This window comes from Dipodomys ordii, unplaced genomic scaffold, assembly GCF_000151885.1.
Source record: "Dipodomys ordii isolate 6190 unplaced genomic scaffold, Dord_2.0 Scaffold71, whole genome shotgun sequence".
Lineage (NCBI taxonomy): Eukaryota > Metazoa > Chordata > Mammalia > Rodentia > Heteromyidae > Dipodomys > Dipodomys ordii.
This window is the reverse complement of record NW_012267287.1, coordinates 1,958,634-1,979,340: the sequence shown is the minus strand read 5'-3', so window position 1 is coordinate 1,979,340 and position 20,707 is coordinate 1,958,634. Positions and strand designations below refer to the sequence as shown.

The 20,707-nt window shown below is 43.6% G+C and overlaps 1 protein-coding gene across 1 annotated transcript in view; it reads right to left on the bottom strand.

The window, feature by feature from the left end:
* The window catches only part of Htt (huntingtin), a 116,213-nt gene that overhangs the window by 57,628 nt on the left and 37,878 nt on the right, over positions 1 to 20,707 (bottom strand). Inside the window, exons 11-28 of the mRNA XM_013023885.1 lie at positions 20,457 to 20,537; positions 19,274 to 19,614; positions 17,231 to 17,351; positions 16,877 to 16,995; positions 15,647 to 15,758; positions 15,287 to 15,424; positions 14,409 to 14,567; positions 14,223 to 14,320; positions 12,780 to 12,919; positions 11,694 to 11,757; positions 11,331 to 11,431; positions 10,791 to 10,937; positions 9,284 to 9,404; positions 8,454 to 8,530; positions 7,405 to 7,556; positions 6,212 to 6,414; positions 2,285 to 2,408; positions 130 to 257 (exon numbers count right to left, since the gene is read on the bottom strand). Coding sequence (XP_012879339.1) covers positions 130 to 257; positions 2,285 to 2,408; positions 6,212 to 6,414; positions 7,405 to 7,556; positions 8,454 to 8,530; positions 9,284 to 9,404; positions 10,791 to 10,937; positions 11,331 to 11,431; positions 11,694 to 11,757; positions 12,780 to 12,919; positions 14,223 to 14,320; positions 14,409 to 14,567; positions 15,287 to 15,424; positions 15,647 to 15,758; positions 16,877 to 16,995; positions 17,231 to 17,351; positions 19,274 to 19,614; positions 20,457 to 20,537 — 2,426 coding nt within the window. The remainder of the gene's footprint in view (positions 1 to 129; positions 258 to 2,284; positions 2,409 to 6,211; positions 6,415 to 7,404; positions 7,557 to 8,453; positions 8,531 to 9,283; positions 9,405 to 10,790; positions 10,938 to 11,330; positions 11,432 to 11,693; positions 11,758 to 12,779; positions 12,920 to 14,222; positions 14,321 to 14,408; positions 14,568 to 15,286; positions 15,425 to 15,646; positions 15,759 to 16,876; positions 16,996 to 17,230; positions 17,352 to 19,273; positions 19,615 to 20,456; positions 20,538 to 20,707) is intronic.

The window sequence follows — 20,707 nt, the reverse complement described above, 5'->3', positions numbered from 1 at the left end:
GAAAGACAAACTTGGTAAAAACAATCATAATTCGTATCTCTAACAGTATGTCCATACATATATAGTTCAAATCCTAAGAAAAAGACCAACAACCCATTAGAAACATCAAAGTACCCACACATTTGGTACCTTGTAGTTGGCGTGAGTGGCCTTCAGGACATCATGCAGTCTGAGGTAGGATGGGAGATGGTAGAAACTGCCCACTGAGGAAGATTTACTTGCTGTGACAGGGCCTGAGGAATCTGATTGTCGAGAGGCTTCAAAAGTATACAAAAAATAAATGTTTAGATCAAAGAAAAAAACCTGCCCAAGTTAACAAGAATTACTAATAATATGATTCTTTTTTTGGTCGGTCGTGGGGCCTGAACTCTGGGCCTGAGCGCTCTCTCTCAGCTCTTTAGCTCAAGGCGAGCGCTATACCACTTGAGCCACAGAGCCATTTCCGGCCTTTTCTTCTTATGTGGTGCTGAGGAATCAAACCCAGGGCCTCATGCATGCAGGGCAAGCACTCTCCCACTGAGCCACCTTTCCAGCCCCTGGTAATATGATTTTTTTTTTTGCATTTTTTTTTATTGTAAAGATACTATACAGAGGGTTACAGTTACATGAGTGAGGTAATGAGTACACTTACTCTTGAACATTGTTAGCCCCTCCATTGTTTTCCCCCTACCATCCCCTCCCTCCCTCCCTTCCCCGAAGTTTTTTTTTTTTTTGATTGTGATTGATTACATAGTTTCTAAGTCGCAAGTTCATTCTAACTTTCCTGGAGCAAATTGTCTATCAGTCTGTAATATATAACAGTGTTCACATGTTATACACCATACATGTGATCAGCAGCGTGGGGATATTTAGTAGTGGTTCAACCAGATGAGCAGGAGTTCTTTGTTTCTTAAGTCCTGTTAGTTTTGTCGTATCACCTAACATTTTGGATTTATCATCCACTTATCAGGGAGACCATGTACCGTTTGTCTCTTCGCTCTTGGCTGGTAATATGATTTTTAAGTGTTCTAGAAAAAACAAGTTCGGGGGCTGGGAAGTTGGCTCAGTGGTAGAGCGCTTGCCTTGCATGCCTGAGGCCCTGGGTTCGATTCCTCAGCACCACATAAGCAAAAAACAAAAAACCAGAAGTGGCACTGTGACTCAAGTGGTAGAGCGCTAGCCTTGAGCTGAAGAACTGAGGGACAGCGCCCTGGCCCAGAGATCAGGCCCCACGACCGGACCCAAAAAAAAAGAAAAAAAGAAAAAAAAAAAAAAGAAGGTGGAAGAGTGCTTGTCTTGCAGGCATGAGGCCCTGGGTTTGATTCCTCAGCACCACATAAGCAGTAAAAGCCAGAAGTGGTGCTGTGGCTCAAGTGGTATAGCACTAGCCTTGAGCTGAAGAGCTGAGGGACAGCGCCCAGGCCCAGAGTTCAGGCCCTACAACAGACCAAAAAAAAAAAAAAAAAAGTTCGAATCTCACCTCTATCTTCCTGATTAAGTAGAATGAGAAACTAACAAATCAGAGCCTGAGGCCTGAAAAGTAATATGAGATAGTAAAAAGAACACCGGCTGTTCTCGTTGGTTTCATTTGCTTGATTGCTTTAGAAGGCATCAGTGTGTCCACTGGGATCTGTTTCCTGGATGAATGCTGTCTGGTTTTAGGCATCAGTTTGTTGACTGAATGCCTGTAATCAATCCCAGAACCACTCTGCCCATGCCCAATAAGAACTGTACAGACTGGATCCAGTTCTTCCTGCCATGTCAAAAGTCTGGCACCTTTTCTCTGACCTTTTCCCAGGTACTGAAGCCCCTTCCAACATCTGTGAATTTTCCAGTCTTTTGCAGCTGACTTTACCCCTTTCTTTAGCGGTCTGTTTTTCAAATAGGTACCACATAGCCAGCTCCCACATTTGTTGTCTCTTCTAAATGCAAATTCTATTTCCTACTCCAAAATCCCTACCAAACCACAATCAGGTCTACACACACACTCGAAGCTATCCATACTACCTCCTCTAGTGAAATCACAGCTACCTCCATTGCCACAGCCAGATGACTTCCAAGCAAAAGTGACTGCTTTTCAGTAAGTAACAGTTATAGATGCTAAGGCCAAAGAGTGTGCTGCTGACAAATAGCACGTTTATTAACTGAAGCAATTCAGAGAACTCCCATTGACTTCCTTGCTAGGTACTAGATTTCCGTACAGCACCAAGTATTGTATGGATCTCAACAGGACGGTAAGCTTAAGTCCCACCCTTCTGCAGCACAGACAGCACCTGTCCCTCCCTACCCAGCACGTGTTCCTTACCTGTATTGGCCTCATTGCCTTTCTTGGGACTGGGTGGAACAGATACCTGTTCTGGTTCTCTCTCCTTCCCCTTTCGCCGGATGGGACTTAGGGAAGGGGGGTTTGCTAGAGAAGGCAAGGCTGCCTGAAACAGAAAACAAAAATGAGGTAGGAGTATGGCCAACAGACAATGGGAACTAAAACGACTCATATATGGTTTTGCCATATAGTGAAAAGCGCTAACCATACAACCCACCTTGTTCTTTAAGCCTGTCTTTAACAGAGCTCTGAGCGACAAATGCCTGTACTCATCCACACAACAGGTTGCACCTGGTAGGTGAAGCCCAAAACTTCTTCACAGCTGCATGGTGAATGTGTTGCAGATGCACAGGGTTCTTGGGCTATGACAAGGACCAGAGGCCACCGGCACCCCTCTAATAGTAGGCAACTGGGGTGTTCTATAGGAGCCATGACGTGCACAGGACAGGGTCCTGTTTTAAATGTCACTTTTCAAGTGACTCACTCAAGGTCACAGTTAACAAGCAGCACAGCCAGGAGCCAGCAAGTACAGACACAGCCACATTCTTTCCCCTCCATGAGTGAATATGGACTACCCGGCTCCCATGCCAGAGGCGGGGGCCAGCACGGACAGAGTGCCAATGACAGAGCCGCACTTCTAGTCCTTGCTCTGCTACTCACTTTCTCCCCAACCTTCACAAAGTGCCCACACAATGTCCCTGCCACTGAGCTGTTGAAACTTAACCTCTAAGATAATATATTAGGAAGTGGGCAATTGGAGATGAGGCCAGGTGAGTGGGACCCTCATAAAGGGAATTAGTTCTTAAAAAAAAAACCAGCCGGGCGCCGGTGGCTCACGCCTGTAATCCTAGCTACTCAGGAGGCTGAGATCTGAGGATCACCGTTCAAAGCCAGCCCAGGCAGGAAAGTCCGTGAGACTCCTATCTCCAATAAACCACTAGAAAACCGGAAGTGGCGCTGTAGCTCAAGTGGTAGAGAGCTCACCTTGAGCTGAAGAGTGCAAGGACAGTGCCCAAGCCCAGAGTTCAAGCCCACGAAGACACTGTAAGAAGACAGTTCTAGGAGAGAATGGGCCCAAACAGAAGAAATATCTGTCAGCACCTTGATCTGACTTCTAGCCCCAGAACCATGCCACTCAGGATATGCCATTTTGTGATGGCAACTCAAACGAAGACCGAGCTTCATCTGTAAGGACGTCATCCTGGGCAAATGGCCATAGTAAATGTCTATGGGAATGGGCAGAGGGAACAGGAAAGACTACAGAGGCTAGGTGAGAGGGTCTGTACAAGGCCCCAAGAGCAAAAGCCCATCTGTAGGACTGTACAGAAGAGGCTTCCGAAGACAGAAAGCAGATCAACGGCTGACTGCTTGGAGCCAGGGGCATAGAAGGTTTTGGAGGAAAAGCACAGGCTTCTTTTGGGAGTCTAAAGTTGACTGTGGTGATAACAACTCTATGTCATACTTTAAAAGAAAATGAATTGTGGAAGTAGTGCTAGAGCACTAGCCTTGAGTAAAAGAGCTCAGGAACGTGCACACCCAGGCCCTGAGTTCAAGCCCCATGACTGACAAAAAAAATTTATTTGTCATAGAGGCTGGGAATGTGGCTTCGTGGTAGAGTTCTTCCCTAGCATGCATGAAGCCCTGGGTTCACTTCCTCAGTAACATTTAAACAGAAAAAAACAGAAGTGGTGCTGTGGCTCAAGTGGTAGAATGCTAGCCTTGAGCAAAAGAAGCTCAGGGATAGTACCCAGGCATTGAGTTCAAGCCCCAGAACTTGCAAAAAAAGAAAAAGAAAGAATTGTATATTTTAATTATGTAATATGTAAACTACACTAATAATATTATTTCCAAAACTAGGCAAAATAGAGATACTACATCAGTCTGTTCAGAACAAACTGAGAGAAAGAAAAGGAGAAAAGGATATGGTCAGGGATGTGTATATTTACATGAATACATATAAGTATACATATGAGTTTTTTTTGCAAGGTATTTATTTTTATTTTTACTGTGAAAATACCGTTCAGAGGTGTTACAATTATATGGACCAGGTAATGTGTGCATTTCTTATCAAGTATTGTTGCCTCCCCTTCCCATCCCTTCCCATCTCCACCCCCCAAAGCCCCCCACCCCCTTGCAAGGTATTTAATAGGAAAAATAAAGGACTTGCCGACCCAGAATGAAGAGCTATCATGGCTCCTATCTCTGGCTAAAAAAATACAAAGTGAGGGAAGAGGCACAGGCACAGACATGGGGAGGGGATTAGAAGCTCAGTTCACCATGTTCAACACATCTACGATCCACCAAACAGAAGCACCATGTGGAAGTCCACTGGGCACATGTGTCTGCAACTCCAGACTGTCCTGTCCACTGCTGAGACACTACCACTAGGTAGGTGGCTATTTACATTCAAACTTAATGAAAACTGAACAAGCTTTAAGTTCAGAAGACACACTAGCCACTTTGAAGAGCTCATGAATCCTGTGTGGTTAGTGATGCTGCTGCAGCTGCCATGGACACAGGCTACATCCACTGACGTCAGAGGCTCTACTCGACATAGATGGTCCAGACAGTAGAAAGAGAAGATGACCCAAGACAGAGCTTTAACAGTGGGGAGGAAAAACTGAACAAGGCAGTGCTGGGGGCGCTGAAGGAAACACAAGAGACAGACTAGAGCGAATGCTCAGAGGCTGAAGGGGGAAGAAGGAAAGAGATAGAGAAGAGTCCTGGAGAAATGATACTGGCAGGAAGAGTGTGTGGGGTGTGATAGCAGAAATCAGGCTAGCAAAGGTTAAAGAGAGATGAAATAGAGGGTCAGAGTCCAGCTGTACAAGGCCCGAGAAACCTCATTCTAAAGGTCCATATCTGAGAAGGGGTAAAGGCTAGGTGTTGGGATGGGAGACTGAATTTTCAGAAGGCATTGCAGAAGAAGAAAACCAGAAGATAGAATGGTTTAAAGATGAAAGACACAATGCTAGGCGTAGTGGCTTACGCCTGTAATCCTAGCTACTCAGGAGGCTGAGATCTGAAAAATAAAAAAAGATGAAAGACACAGAAAAGAGAAGAACCACATGTAACTGTAAGTGAACTGGTAAATCTGAAGTTCATTGTGTGAATACTTTAACATTTGTTTTAGTGTTCTTTTTTTTTGGGGGGGGGTCAGTTTTGTGGCTTGAACTCTGGGCCTGGGTGCTGTCCCTGAGCTCTTCAGCTTAAGACAAGTGCTCTACCACTTGAGCCACAGCACCACTTCTGATTTTCTGGTGGTTAATTGGAGATAAGAGCCTCCCAAATGTTCCTGCCTGGGCTGGCTTTGAACCACAATCCTCAGTGTTGATTTTTTTTTTTTTTTGGTCAGTTGTGTGGCTTGAACTCTGAGCCTGGGGGCTGTCCCTCAGCTCTTCAGCTCAAGGCTAGTGATCTACCACTGGAGCCACAGTGCCACTTCCCATTTCTGATTTTTGAGTGATTATTTGGAGATAAGAGTCTCACAGGGACTTTTCTGGTACATGATAGCCAGGACCATACTGAGCTCAAAGGAGCTTGGCCTCACTAAGGGGCTAGACTGGGAAAATGCTGCTCTCCAGCAACACACAGCCCGGAACAGCTGCCACTGCACATATTCACAAAAGCCAGAAACATCAGAGATATCTGGAGTGAAGGAACCAGCTATCCTGGAAAATGACCAACAATTCTTTTCCCTTGTGTGTGCCCCTCTTCCCCCCACCAAGACGGTAATCAGAGATAAAAGTCTTTTAAAATAAATAACCATAGTTTTGATGTTAAATGAATCATCAGGATATGCGTGATATGGTTTACTTACAGATAAAGTGAGTGAGGAAAAGGAAAGGATGGCTAAAGCAAGGTGTTCTGGAAGCCCAGTCGCCAGGGCTGCCTTGAAGAAGACGTTACCTTAATTGCTGGCCCCGGAGTCACATCATCCAAGACGTGAGCACAGATATTGATCACCTTCAGCAGGTGGGAGAAGAGCTGCTCGACCATGGGCACCAGTGTCCGGTCACCTAAAGCTGGCCACACCTCCTCTTGTCTGGTGGCTGTTGGGTTGGCTTCTTCTTCAGAGGTCCATGAACTTCTCAGAGACTTGGGGGCACTGGCTGTGACACAGGCACACACATTACTCCCCCTTTTCCAGTGGAGGGGAAGGAAGCTGCTTGTTGAAAACACAAGTTCCTCACCTATCTGTACTGACAGACCGCTGGATCTCTGTACCTGATGCTCAACAGATGCCTCCAACTGTGTTCCAACTTCTACAAAAACCCAGGCTCAGTTGCAGACTAAAGCTCAGTAACTGCCTCTTTCAATCTTTGAATCACTGCCCTCTAATCCCAAATTACTTAAACAGAAGCTGAACCAAGATGGTAATTCTGGTCAGAATGTCAAAGTTAATCTACTAACTGATCTTCCTCATCTTCTCCTCCAGCCTGTACTGAATTAAGTTGAGTGATCCTTTTAGAACACAAATCTAACTACTGGTTGTTGTTTCCATGAATTCTGCGGGTGGTGAACAGAACCAGCCCAGATTCCTTACAGGGGACTGGTGTCCCTTCACCATAGCTTCAATGGACTTGGCCATCCTGGCTGGTGCATCCTCCATTCTTATCCCTGCACTCTGTGACTTCCACTCCCCTGCAGCCACACTTTTCCATCTCCACACCCTCACATGTGCAATGCCTCACCTGATGTGTCTAATCTATACTTACCCTGTGCTGCTACTGTGCTAGTTTGTATGACTCTTCTGTCAGTCGGCAATCAACTGGAAAATGAAGCCCATACATATGCTCTAATGCCCCAAAGGTGTCAGATAATTCCTGGTACATGATAGCCAGGACCATACTGAGCTCAAAGGAGCTTGGCTTCACTAAGGGGCTAGACTGGGAAAATGCTGCTCTCCAGCAACACACAGCCCGGAACAGCTGCCACTGCACATATTCACATATGCCAGCAACATCTGAGATATCTGGAGTGAAGGAACCAGCTATCTGGAAAATGACTAACAATTCTTTTCCCTTGTATGCGCCCCCTCCCTTCTCCCCAAGAAGGTAATCAGAGATAAAAGTCCTGGAGACTCTACTTCAACTTGGTACCTGCAAGCAAGTTTCCAGCCAAAACCAAGGCGTCTTGATGGGCTGAGAGATCCAATGGGAACCACGCTGACGAGAGCAAGGTGAGAATCATGGTGGCCATCCCCACGGTACAGCTTTTCCTAGAGTCGTCGGGGGCACTGAGTGGGGGCGCTCTGGAAGGAGGCATTTACAAGGTAAAATGACAAGGAGTTTCAAGCAAATAGTCTCAGGAGAAAGCATGTCAGACGCATTCCACACCAGCCCAGAAGTTCATTTTACTATTGCTAAACAACTAACACCCTTTCTGTGAAGTACCTAAAAGCTATTTGAGAAATCAAACCAAGTAATAGATCTGATTAAGAGAAGTAGCACTATGTGGTTATTCTGATGACTTTCTAACTTCCTTTGTGTTTTGATTTTGTTTTTACTTTGACCTAAGTCAAAGTCTAGTGCTAGACCTCTAACTAAAACCTACAGTTGTGCAGTCCCTATTTGTGAGAAAAGGAAAGCAATGTTGTAGATTAAGTATACAATCTAGCCAGGCACTGGTGGCTCATGTCTGTAATCTTAGCTACTCAGGAGGCTGAGATCTGAAGATCATGGTTCAAAGCCAGCCTGGGCAGAAAAGTCCCCATGAGACTCTTATCTCCAAATAACAACTCAAAAATCAGAAATGGAGCTGTGGTAGAGCGCTACCCTTGAGCACAGAGGCTCAAGGACAATGCCCCGGCCCTGAATTCAAACTCCATAATGGAAAAAATTTTTTAAAAATAAAAAAGAATATAATCCATACACTGAGACACAGACATCTGCATATCTACTGTCAAGCATGACAGAAGTCATCAAAATCCCATAACCAGCACACAGATGGAGGCTTACTTCTTAATGCTGCACAAGAGACAAAACACTTTCCCAGATGCCAGCAGGCTATTTACTAGAGGAAAATTATTATTTAATGATAACTCCTAACATAACATGCAGGAGTTCCTAAAGTACAGCCTTATACTCATCCCAGTAATTGTGCTTGTCCATGTAGTATCAGACAACTACAGGCTGGGGAAAATACATACCCACAATGCCAACCTAAACTCCAGACACAAACTGGAAAAGCTGCAGAAAGAAGACACAAAGCTTCACAGCATCCAAACTACCAAAGAGAGAGAGAAAAAAAAAAATCACCCAAACACCACAACATATTGACCAAATTAAACCTCATTTTACCTTTTATAAGTAGTACAACAGAAAGAAAACTGAGAGCTCTGCATGTCCACAAGACATTCACCCAACCAAAGGACACATTGATAATTTAAGATACAGCTTGACAACTGCTATACATGCTAATAAAAGGGTGATGGCACCCAGGGAATAGGGGCCAGCAGTTATTTTTCATACTTGAGATCCAACTGTAAACAACCCTAGCATGGTTTTGTAGTTTACCTTTTTTCTTTCAACATTAAGAATTAATATTATAGCTCCCCATATCATTAAAAATTCTCCAAAGGATCATATTAATAAATGTACAATGTGTTAATATATAAAATTTAATCACTCTTAGCTTTTAGACATCAGAGTCCAACTTGAAATCATGATATGATTACATTATATAATAATCTTTGTATTTCTGATTTACCCTTACCCTTTAGTATAATTACCAGATCTCTGAGTTAATTGTACTAGAGATGCTGCATTTCTCATTCAGATTATATTATCTTTTAAGTCTTCTAAAAGTGACTGAGTTAGTTTCTAATGAGTCTGTACTAGTTTCGATTCTGTTGATAAACACAGTTCTCTTTAGCAAGCCTCAGAAGAGTGCCCACACACCATCTCCTGTGACCATGCATGTGGATTTTCACAGAACTACTTAAAATCAACCTCCTTAAGCCCAACCAAGAAGACTTACTGTGAGTGCCCTAGTGGTTGATGTGATCAGCTCATGAGAAACTGCAGCAATAACTCTTGACAGGTTATTTTCCATGGTGACATCTGTTATGCTTGGTAGTAAGCTATAACCTCTATATATTCTAGTAAGAAAAATACAAGACTTAAAATGTACTCTTAAAGCATACAACATTGTCTTAAGATCAAATTACACTTAAAAGATTGTAAGCCAAGCGATGGTGGCTCACACCTGTAATCCTACTCAGGAAGCTGAGATCTGAGGATCGTGGTTCAAAGCCAGTCAGGCAGAAAAGTCCGTGGGAGACTCTTATCTCCAATTAATCACTCAAAAACTGGAAGTAGTGCTGTGGCTCAAATGGTAGAATGCTAGCCTTAAGCACAAAGAGGCTCAGGGACAGCGCCCAGGCCCTGAGTTCAAGCCCCACAACTGACCAAAAAAAAAAGTTTAACATTGAAGGCTAGAAACAGGAAATAGGGTTGAGGATATAGTTCAGTGGTAGTGTTTGTCTAGCACAAAGCCCTAAGACCCCTAGCACTGCAAAGAGAAGGAAAGGGTGGAGATGGCGGGGGGGGGGGGACATAAGAAACAGAGGAAGTGAGGAAAAGAAAACCATGTGTGGAAATAAATCTGACGCCCCTCTTTTTCCACTAGGTGCCCTCCTCCCCCAACCTGCACGACAGCTCTGGGGCCACATCCCCGGCCCGCTGCTTCTTGTGCAGACCCCTGCATGTTCTGAGCATCCAGATCACTACTACTGAAGTCCCAAGGCACTTCTTCCATATTCCATCTGTGCCACCCTGTCTACCTCTACCTTTGCAGATTCTAATTCTCCAGGGGTTTAAATCAGGCCCATATGGAGTTCACATTTGATTCACTTTTGTGTTCCTCAGTGTTCTGTCCAGATAAACTCAGCAACAAAACTAAGGAGAATCTGACATATTTTCCTAAGTGAGAAGCATGGCAAAACCTACTGGTTAAGTATGACTACTATACAGACACTAAGTACAGGTGACTGTCAAGGGGCCATATGTCAAAAGAACCATGGCAAAAAGCGCTAGCTGCGTGGCTGAAGCAGCAGAGCACCCGCCCAGAAGCACTGCTGCACATCACTGAGCTAGGTGCCCCCACATAGTTAGACACTTCAGTCATCTGCCCACCTAAACATTACCAGGCATGCTCTCGACAGAGCCACTCACTTTAGAAGGAACACTAAAACAGTGTGAATTTTCAATGGACAAGTGTTCAGATTGACAGTCCCACACAAAAATGAAGTTGTCATTACAACAAGTGATCACGTCACTCCTCAGACAGGGCTTAATTAACCAGAGTGGTGGTATGACAACAAACCACAGTGGTGGTTTGACAACACCTGAAGAAGATAAATAGCCTGTCAAAGAAAGATGAGCTACAATATCCAGAATTAAAGCCTTCTGTTTTCAGAAAGGAGAAAGCAGGCATCAGAAGAAGCCTATTTTGCCAACGAAGTTGGGGCACATGGGCAGTATACCTGGTAATGGTGCTGACGGAGAAGTGCGACGGAGGCTGCGTCTCGTGCATGAGCAGCTTCAGGTAAACACTACTTTGATCTCTTGCCACAGCCACTACGGGATCTGCCTGTCCTTGGTCACATTTATAAAACAGCTTTGGAACCAACCTACCAGGAGAGCAAGGCTGATTTACTCAGAAAGCACAGTGAACACGCCCATGCTTTACCCTCTCCCTCCAGGCAGCTGGCTACCCTAAATCCTTTCCCATTGCCAGTAGCAATTACCTCCAGGCAGCAAAACCGAAGGCGATTGATTTTTATTCCTTTCCTAGTGCCACTCTGCATATTCCAAAATTTTGACAATGAAAAATCACTTTTACAATAAAAGGTTAGTAGTTTGTTTTTCTAAGTATCATTTTAGATTCTTATGGTAAAGAGCAGAATGGCTGAAAAGACTCAGGGATACCCGAGAGCCTCTGAATTCCACCCACCCTTCCCACCATCACTCCATTTATACTTCAAATACAAACAGGCAGGAAGAGAGAAAATACTGGTAAATACCTTACTAATGAAGCTGCAGCAACATGTCGCACCCTGGGGTCTTCATCCCCAAGCAAATAGATGACCACATTATTGAGGACTCGTTCTTGCAGTTTTAAAAGCTTTAGAGAGGCAGATAATAAAGATAAACATAAACTCTGTATCTGACCACATTTCAGGTGAGATATTATAGAAAGCTAGTGAGGAAAAGCCTGAGATAACTAATCTTAAGTCTATACCAAAAAGTCGCAACTTTTGTAACAACTGCTAAATGTATCTAAAAACACAAGGACACCATTATGGAAGTTTCACACACTAAGAAGGTCCCACCAACACTCAGGTTCCTGGAAGGTAGGGCAAGGTCTCCAAGAATGAGCTGCTTACCCCTGTGTAATGATGAGCCCCTCTGTGCAAGCTTTCTGCTTTTGCCTCCAAAAAGCTCACCAGCCTAACAAAAGAACATATTCAACAATGAAGTCACTCAGTCACTCAGCAAGCCCTCCAAGCGAGCTGCGGCCCTGGAAGCTGGGACACAAAGGCTGTCCACCCAGCCTCCAGAGGCAGCCATTCCTTGAAATGGCAGATCTAAAAGTGTACTTAAGAAAGTCTGATTTACATTCCTTCCACAATTTCAGACTCACCAAGACAGTGCTTAATAAATGGCTTTTCATCAAAGTGCTCATCTACTCTTTCAAAGACTCCAAGACTGCCCCAAAAGTGAATTCAACCACCTCCTGAGGAAGGAGGCCCACTGCAAACTATCCCGCCCACCAAGGGACCAGGCACCTTGCTCCACCGCCCTCCCTGCAGGTACTGTAAGAACTGTTCTCAGGATGGAACAAGGCTCATCCTAGCTTTAGAATCAAATAAACAAAAACACCCCCCCACCCCGCCCCTCAAGACTGGGAATGCTGCTCAGTAGTAGTCATTGCCAAACAAGTATAAAGCCCTGGACTCCATCTCTATTACCTCAAGAAAACAAAACAAATGACCTGGATTACAAAGGTATGTGATTTCCCCTCTGAGATAAATTGTTAAAAGAAAGCACCTCAACTAAACCTACTCTGAGAAAATTAAAGTTGAAACACAACAGAAATTTTTTTAATTGCAAAAATGCAAATAAGCTAATTCCCTTAAATTCAGAAATACAATGATAGTACATTATAAACAAGCAGCATTGATAAAAGTCTACAATTCTTAAAAGTTTAAGACAAAGGTGAAAAAAATCCAGAGCTCTTTTACTCCTGCACCTAGAAAACGTAACTCAAGACTACCAGAAAACCCTAGTTCTCATTTAGAACGCCCAAGCACAGGGCAAAGTTCAAAAAAGGGCTACCGTGAAGGATGAAAATCACAGCCCTCTGCCTGAACTATTGAGGTTTCTAATGACAAAGCACTCGATAGCTACAAACAATCCCAGGAACTTTGACTCTCTATTTGAGCCTCTGAATTTAAACTGTATTCACTTACCTGAAGTCGATCTCAGCAAGAGTCTCCAACAGCTCTGTCCTCAGCAGCCAGTAGGGGCTATTCCTCAGAGACAGCACATCAATGAGCAGCTGTAATCCCAGGTCACTGTAGCTGCTGCTGCAGAGACTCATGACACAGTGCTGAAAAGCAGGACCCGCAGACCAAGGTGGAGGATTAGCCCCTGCACAGCCTCACTACAACAGTTGTAGGTGGTCTTACAATAGCACTCTTACAACTACACCTCTTTTGAAATTTTGTTGTTGTTTGTTGCTACTAGACCTTGAACTCAGGGCCTGGGTCACTGTCCCTGAGCTTTTTCACTCAATGCTGGCATTCTACCACTTAAGCCATAGCTCTACTTCTGTTTATTTTGTGATTAATTATAGATAAAAGTCTCAAACTTTCCTACCCTGGCTGGTTTTGAGCCACAATACTCAGAGCTCAGCTCCTGAGTAGCTAGGATTAGAGGTGTGTGAGCTACCGACACCAACTCTGTTTTATGATTTTTAAATAGCAAGAGGGGATGGGAATGTGGTCTAGCATGCATGAAGCACTGAGTCTGATTCCTCAGTTTCACATAAATAGAAAAAGCTAGAAGTGGTGCTCTGGCTCAAGTGGTAGAGTGCTAGCCTTAAGCAAAAGAAGCTCAGGGACAGTGCCCAGGCCCTGAGTTCAAGCCCCAGGACTAGCAAAATAAACATATTTTATTTCAGTAAAATCAAGAAAGGGATAACATTGTCCAAAAGTAGTAAAAGCATTCATTACCTGACTTACAAAATGGTAACCCTTCTGTGCAATACCTTAATAATAACAATAAAATTATATTTAAAAATAAACTAGGTTCAAACATCCAGGCACTGGTAGCTCACACCTGTAATCCTAGCTACTCAGGAAGCTGAAATCTGAGGATTAAAGCTTGAAGCCTGCCCACACTGGAAAGTCTATGAGACTCTTATATCCAGTCAACCACAAAAACACAGAAAGCCAGTCTGTGACGCAAGTAGTAGAGGCTAGTCTTGAGCAGACAAGCTAAGGGACAGCGCTCAGGCCCTGAGTTCAGGTCCCAGTATCAGCACCAAAAAAAAAAAAAAGCAGGTTGATTATATAATCCTTATGGCTTAATTTATTCCACATTTTATGTATTGGCTTACTACATTATTTTATTTTGTTATTCAATGGCTTTTGCATTTAATAATAGCATGGTGTAATTCCAAACATACTCTTTAGGAGAAGTATGTATTTAAAAAATATTCAATGAATTTTAAAAAGTTTACTTAAGCTTTAGTGTTCTTGGCAATGTCTTCTAAAACAGAACTGGCGTATACACGTCATTGTTTTGTTTTAGAAGATAAAAGAAATACTTCCTCTTAGACTCCAATTTTAACAGTAACAACAGTAAAAAGTCCACTGGTCCAAGAAAGTCCCAGGAGACATAGCACTCACCCTCACAGCTGTACAGGCCAGCTTACAGGTAACAGAAGACTCATCCTTCAAAGTTTTCCTCAGCAAAGGAATGCAGTCTGCCAAAGAAAATCTATTTCCTGACCAGGAGAATAAGCAATAAACATTTTCACAGAAATTAAACGATGGAACACTAACCAGAAAAGGCACCACTGAAGTGTCCATTACCTGTTAGAACTCTGATGGTGCCAAGCCAGTCCCCCACCTGGAAGCGGGAGCGGCTGAGGATGGAGCAGATGAGTGTCCCACAGAGAATGGCCGTGGCTCCTCTGACCTGTGGGTCTCCATGATCAATATAGTTCAAGATGTCTGAGACATACTGCTCCTCTGTGGAAACATAGCACGCACTCACTGTACCACCAACTTGCTACTTCAAATGCTTAATTCTCAGAAAGGAGAAAAACAGCATTCCAAATATGTAAGTGATTAGACCATAAAAACCCAAGTGGTTAAAAAAAAAGGGGGGGTGGTTAAGGGTTCTGGATTCATCTTATTACTGATCTCTCAAGAGATCATTTGATTTGAGGGATTGTAATTCCAGGTTGCCAGACAATAATCCAACCTCCAAATTTTATTTTAAAACAAAGATGGAAGAACCTCAACTCACTACTTGCTTACTTAGTTAACAAATAATTTAAAAGCACAAGTTTACTCTCTAATCCAAAAGAAGAGAAAGAGAAGGTAGAAGACAACTTCTACCCCATGATGACAGGAGCGAGACCCTGCTGTGGCTCCATGCACCGTAGCTCCACTAACCTCCGACCAGTTGAGAGTGAGGTACAGTATGGTGTACATAGTGTATGTGTGTAAGCCACTCTATGGCGCCCAGATTTCTAGTTTGTATTTTACAGTTTCACCTATAAACACAACATCTAAAGGGGACCAGGAAACTAAGAAGAGTGCCTTCTGTATGTCCATGGAGAGCCACAACACAGTCCAAATACACAAATCCACTCAAAATACTTTTTGTTCTAAATCTAAAACAAAATCTAAGACCACCTGAAATAAATCTCTTTTAAGTAATGATTTAAATCTGAAGAACCTACCAGGGTACTCCATGGGAGCAAGGGGTGCTTTATAAAGTCTGCTGAAAAAAGACTCCGGATGAAGGGCCACGGCTGCTCCAACACAGCTGAGGGCCAGAGCCTTAACACTGACCCTCACGTCTCTGTCTGGAACCAGGGCTGCAAAGAAATCACCCACATCAGCTTCAGCCTTTCAAATAAAAAAAACTAGATTCGACTCACTGCCTGCCTCTATCGTTTCCTCCCTTCTCCCATCAGATAGGGGTAAGCAAAGCTACACTAATCACGAAACAAGAACTGAACTCCAAATTGGCCTCCGAAACCTCCAACATCTCCTCAACTGTACTTCCTCCGCATCTGTACCTGACTTCCTGTGCTTACCATTCTTTTTCCCAGTTAACAAAAATGATGCCGATAAAAGGCGAACACAATGGACCAGAGGAGCAGAATCATCATCGGTAGAGTGTCCGATATCACCTTTGATTCGGCAAGGCTAGAACAGAGAGGGAAACACTTGTTTGTCTTTCAATCAAAGAGCCAATAAATACAGACCTGTAATCGCAGGTACTCAGAAGACAAAAGTAGGAGGATCACAGATCCTAGCCTTGACAAAACAACAAAACCCTACCTCAAAAAAGATGGTGGTGTGACTCAAGGGGTTGTTCACTCACCTAGCAAGTACAGTGCTTCGAGTTCAAACTAGCACCACCAAGACAAAGGTCAATACATCTATTCATTAGTTTATTCAACAGAATGAGCATTGTCAGTTGCTGGGAAGCTGAGCAGAATCTGACGAATCAGAGCACTACAGCACAGGGCCACAGGGTCACAGGACTGGGGAAGGGGATGAGCTCAGCGCACAGGGAGAGCACACTAGAAAAGGAAGCACCAAGACAGGTACTTAGTAGAGGCTTCTCAGATTATGGTTTCCACAGGACAAGCTGAAAATACTCATAGTGAAGCAGAAACACAGTGAAGCCTGAGGTTAGAAACATAGGAGAGAGGAAGTAAAAAAATGCAGTTGTGAGGGCTGGGAATGTGGCTTAGTGGTAGAGTGCTTGCCTAGCATGCATGAAGACCTGGATTTGACTCCTCAGTACCAAATACACAGAAAAAGCCAGATGTGCCACTGTGACTCAAGTGGTAGAGTGCTAGCCTTGAGCAAAAGAAGTTTAGGAACAGCACCCAGCCCTGAGTTCAAGCCCCAGGACTTGTGACAGATGGAATTAAACTATAAGACACATTCCTTGTCCTCGAGGAATTTAAGAATAACTGGAAAGACAGTACAATTGCATGACAAAGACAAATGATATACAAGAGATATTTTAAATACTTCACCGTATCTAAGAGATCAGGCAAGGCACAGCTCAGTGCAGGCCAGACCTGTTGGGAGGGTTTTTAAAGGAGTCAGAAGTCAGCCATCTTTAACATCTGGGTAGTAGTTCCCAGAGAGGCGGAAGAGTGGGCAAGCCAGGCGAGTGGCAGGAGAGTACTTGGGAGGGAGACGGGCAGAGCCAGTGCTGAGCAGCAGTAAACAAGGGCTACAGAGGACAGGGGCTGCAACGGGTGTCAGAACGCTGAGTCAACACGGGCCGGGCCTGGGGCACTCACCTTGGTGTCTGTGTCGCCTGGTTCAGGCGCTTCATCTCTTGACACAAATTTATCAACACTGCTGTCAGAAAGCTGCCTGCTGTGACCCATGCTCTCCAATAACTGTACCTTCTGAAGTGCTTTAAAAAGAGAAAGTGAGATCGACAGGTTTCCAATTAAAGTACAGTGCACATTTCCCCAAAAAGAACGTAAAAATAAAGGATTTAGATCAAGTGCAACCATACATAAATTAGTCTAGTTACAACTCACAAATCAAAGAATGAAAAGGTTTCTTCTAGAAAGTGAAGATGAAATCAAGATGTCCTAAGATGTAAAGAACACAGACCATTTTGCAGCACCGCCAAATTGCCTTACCCAGGGAGGAGTTTCTGAAAGCACTCGAGTCTCCACCAGGAAGAACACATTCAGCTCCCTCGTCCTCCTGTGGCTGGCCGAGCTGCATGCTGGGGCACTGGTTGTCAGCACCATCTAACACCTACCACAGTGAGGGCAGCTGTGAATACTCAGAATTGTGATCATCAGGGACAAGGCAAACACTCAAGGCTTGTGATACGTACAAAAGACAAAGACCATTTTACTTATGGCTCTTGGTGCATATGTACAACTCTTAAGAGCTGACTGGCCACACATCACAACTATGTTATGAAAAGCTTTTATAGCTCTAAGAATCTTAAAGAAACTTAAGTCTAGAAAATGCTATAGAAGAAAAAGGCCACACAGACATTGTGATAGAAACCTATAATTTAGCACTCAGGAAGGAGAGGCAGGAAGAACATGAGTTCAAGGCCAGCCTGGTCTAATAGTGAGGCTCTCATTCAAAAGACAAAAATAAAAAATAATTTTTTCTTCGTGAACAACTTTTATTATAAATCAGAAATGAAGACAAGGATATTTTTTTAAAAACCTAACAATATAATAGATTGTCTCCACAAAACTTGGGACACAGTGTTTCATATGTTCAGCCAAAAGCCTTGATTATGATTCAATACTGCAAGATGTCTCACATGCAATTGTGTAATTTACCTAAAAAGATGAGTGATGACTCTCAACTAAGTATTATGAGAACAATTCTATCGTTATATCATTTAAGAAAATCATTCTCTACGTTCCTCATTTGAAAACAAAACTCAAGCCAGGTATTAGTGGTTCATGCTGATAATCCTAGCTACGAAAGAGGCTGAAATCTGAGTATTGTGCCAGCCCAGGCAGATAAATCTGAGAGACTTACATGTCTAACTAGCAAAAAGCTAGAACTGGAGTTGTGGAATTGCAGTTCAAGTGGTACAGTGTCAACCAGTCTTGAAAAGCCCATGAGTATCCACATGCACAGAGGGGAGCGAGAGGACATGGTGCACACCTAGGATCCCAGCAATTATGGGAAAACACAGGATTCTCTCACCCAGGTAGGAGGGAGATGCTACGCTAAAAACGATGGACAAAAAACAAGACTGGAGGAATGGCTCAAGGGATAAAGCTCCAGTCTAGGAAGAGGCCATGAATTCAAAACCTAGTACTACCAAAAAAAAGATAACATGTACTCAGGACATATAATCAACAAACCCTATTTTTTACTGCCATGTTCTACACTAAAAACAATAAGCTGTTTCCTTCAGTGAACAGACAAGATCAAGCTCTTTGTTAATAATTTGAGATGGCTGCAGGGTGCTGGTGGCTCACACCTATAATCCTAGCTAGACTGAGATCTGAGCATCACAGTTCAAAACCAGCCAGGCAGGAAAGTTGGCAAGACCCTTATCTCCAATTAACCACCAGCAAAAAAAGGTAGAAATGGAGCGAGGGCTCAACATTAAAAAAGCTCAGGGACCGGGCTGGGAAGGTAGCTCAGTGGTAGAGTGCTTGCCTTGCCTGCATTAGGCCCTGGGTTCGATTTTTCAAAGTACTTATTTTTAGCAGCCTTTTTATATTGTTGCATTATTTACTAGGCAAAATACTGTTAGGAGAAGAAGCAGCCCTGGAAGACGACACCACATAAATAGAAAAAGCCAGGTGTGGCACTGTGGCTCAAGTGGTAGAGTGCTAGCCGTGAGCTGAAGAGCTGAGGGACAGCGCCCAGGCCCAGAGTTCAAGCCCCATGACTGACCAAAAAAAAAAAAGTTCAGAGACAGTACGCAGCACCGGAGTTCAAGGTCCAGGACCAGCGCGCGCGCACACACGCACACACGCACGCACGCACACACGCACACATGCGCACATGCACACACACACACACACAAACACAAACTTTTTAAATAATAATTGGAAAATTATTATCATCACATCGGTATTGGCAGACTGCATGAGAAAAATTAGCAGGAAGGCCCAGGCTAGGCCTTGAGGAATGAGCATGGGGAGATGGCAGGCTTGACTGCACAAGAACCCATTCATTTGCCAACTTACAATTTCAGAACTGTCGGAGGGTGTCACGGCCGAGTCAGGCCCTTCAGTAGTGGTCTGGGAGCTGTCACTGATAGGTGAGGAGGCCTGGGTCCCATCATTTAGGTCCAGAGCAGGGTCAGATGGAACTGCACTGATCTGGCTGGAGCTGTGGCTCAAGATGTCCTCCTCATCTCCATCGGTGGCAGCACTAGTCAAGTCACAGCCAGAGAGGTCCACAGAGTCTGCCTGCAGCGTGTGCTGTGAACGAGGCTGCTCCGTAATGATGTCATGACCCACAGACCCAGGAGTGGAGACCCCCGGAGAGGCAGCCAGCTCTCCACCGATCTCACCCTTCACTGAGGCTGAACATAGAGAAACATGCATTTGTCAAATCCGCTAAGGAACTAAAGCTGTGCAAAATAAAAATAAAAATTGCATTTTTAAACAACTACAAATTTAAAATAAAAACTAAAACGTGCCTTTTTAAAATGCTGTACAAATCTCAAAGATCAAAGCTCAAGTAACTATTCCAGCCTTGTGAGACCAATACACAGGATGAGGACAACCTGAAAGCCACCTCAGCAGGACTCAGAGCAAGAGGTGACAGACACAGGAAAGTCGGGGGGGGGGGTACGGTTGTGTGGAGGGGAACATGCCTTCCTCCCTGCAAGGATTTTCTAGATCAGTTTTCAAATTCCCGTTTAAGACAAAAAAAAAACCTGACATAAAAAGAAAATCACTTCAAAGAAACAAAATCAAGCTGGAGGCAGTAGTTACTCCAGTGTGCAACTTGAATTTTATATACCATCAACATACAGGTGTAAATTTTTGTTAACTTTTTGATTTGTGTAATCAGGAAAAATATTTATATTTCAATCAATCAATAAATAATTGCCACTGGCATTTTTCAGATTTTTCTTCCCAAAAACTACTTGGTTTTCATTCATCTAAAAATATTCTTTTGGGTAAGATTACACAGTAAAACCACCACATTACATCCATCCGCTACTCAAAAAGGTTTAGGCTCAGGGAAGATAAACCAACTTTACAATATCTTAGAACAAGAACACACAGTCATATATAATTCAAAATGAACATTCTAGGAACAGCTGGATCATCTACAATTTGAGCTGGTCCTCCAGCCCCTCTGCCAGGAGGAGGACAGAAATGGTGGGCAACAGCCAGCCACTCCTTAACAAACTACCTGCAAAGGCTGCGCTGCTGACGTCAGATCTTGATTCTGAGTCGTCTTCCAGGGCTTCTTCTTCTCCTAACAGTATTTTACCTAGTAAATAATGCAACAATATAAAAAGGCTGCTAAAAATAAGAACTTTAAAAAATGAATAAATGCATGTTAAGCTGAAAATTCTAAGCATTTTACTTTCATAGTTTATCATCATATATATTTTATATCTCCAACATGATAAAACATAAAGAGTGAAAAAATACAATGTT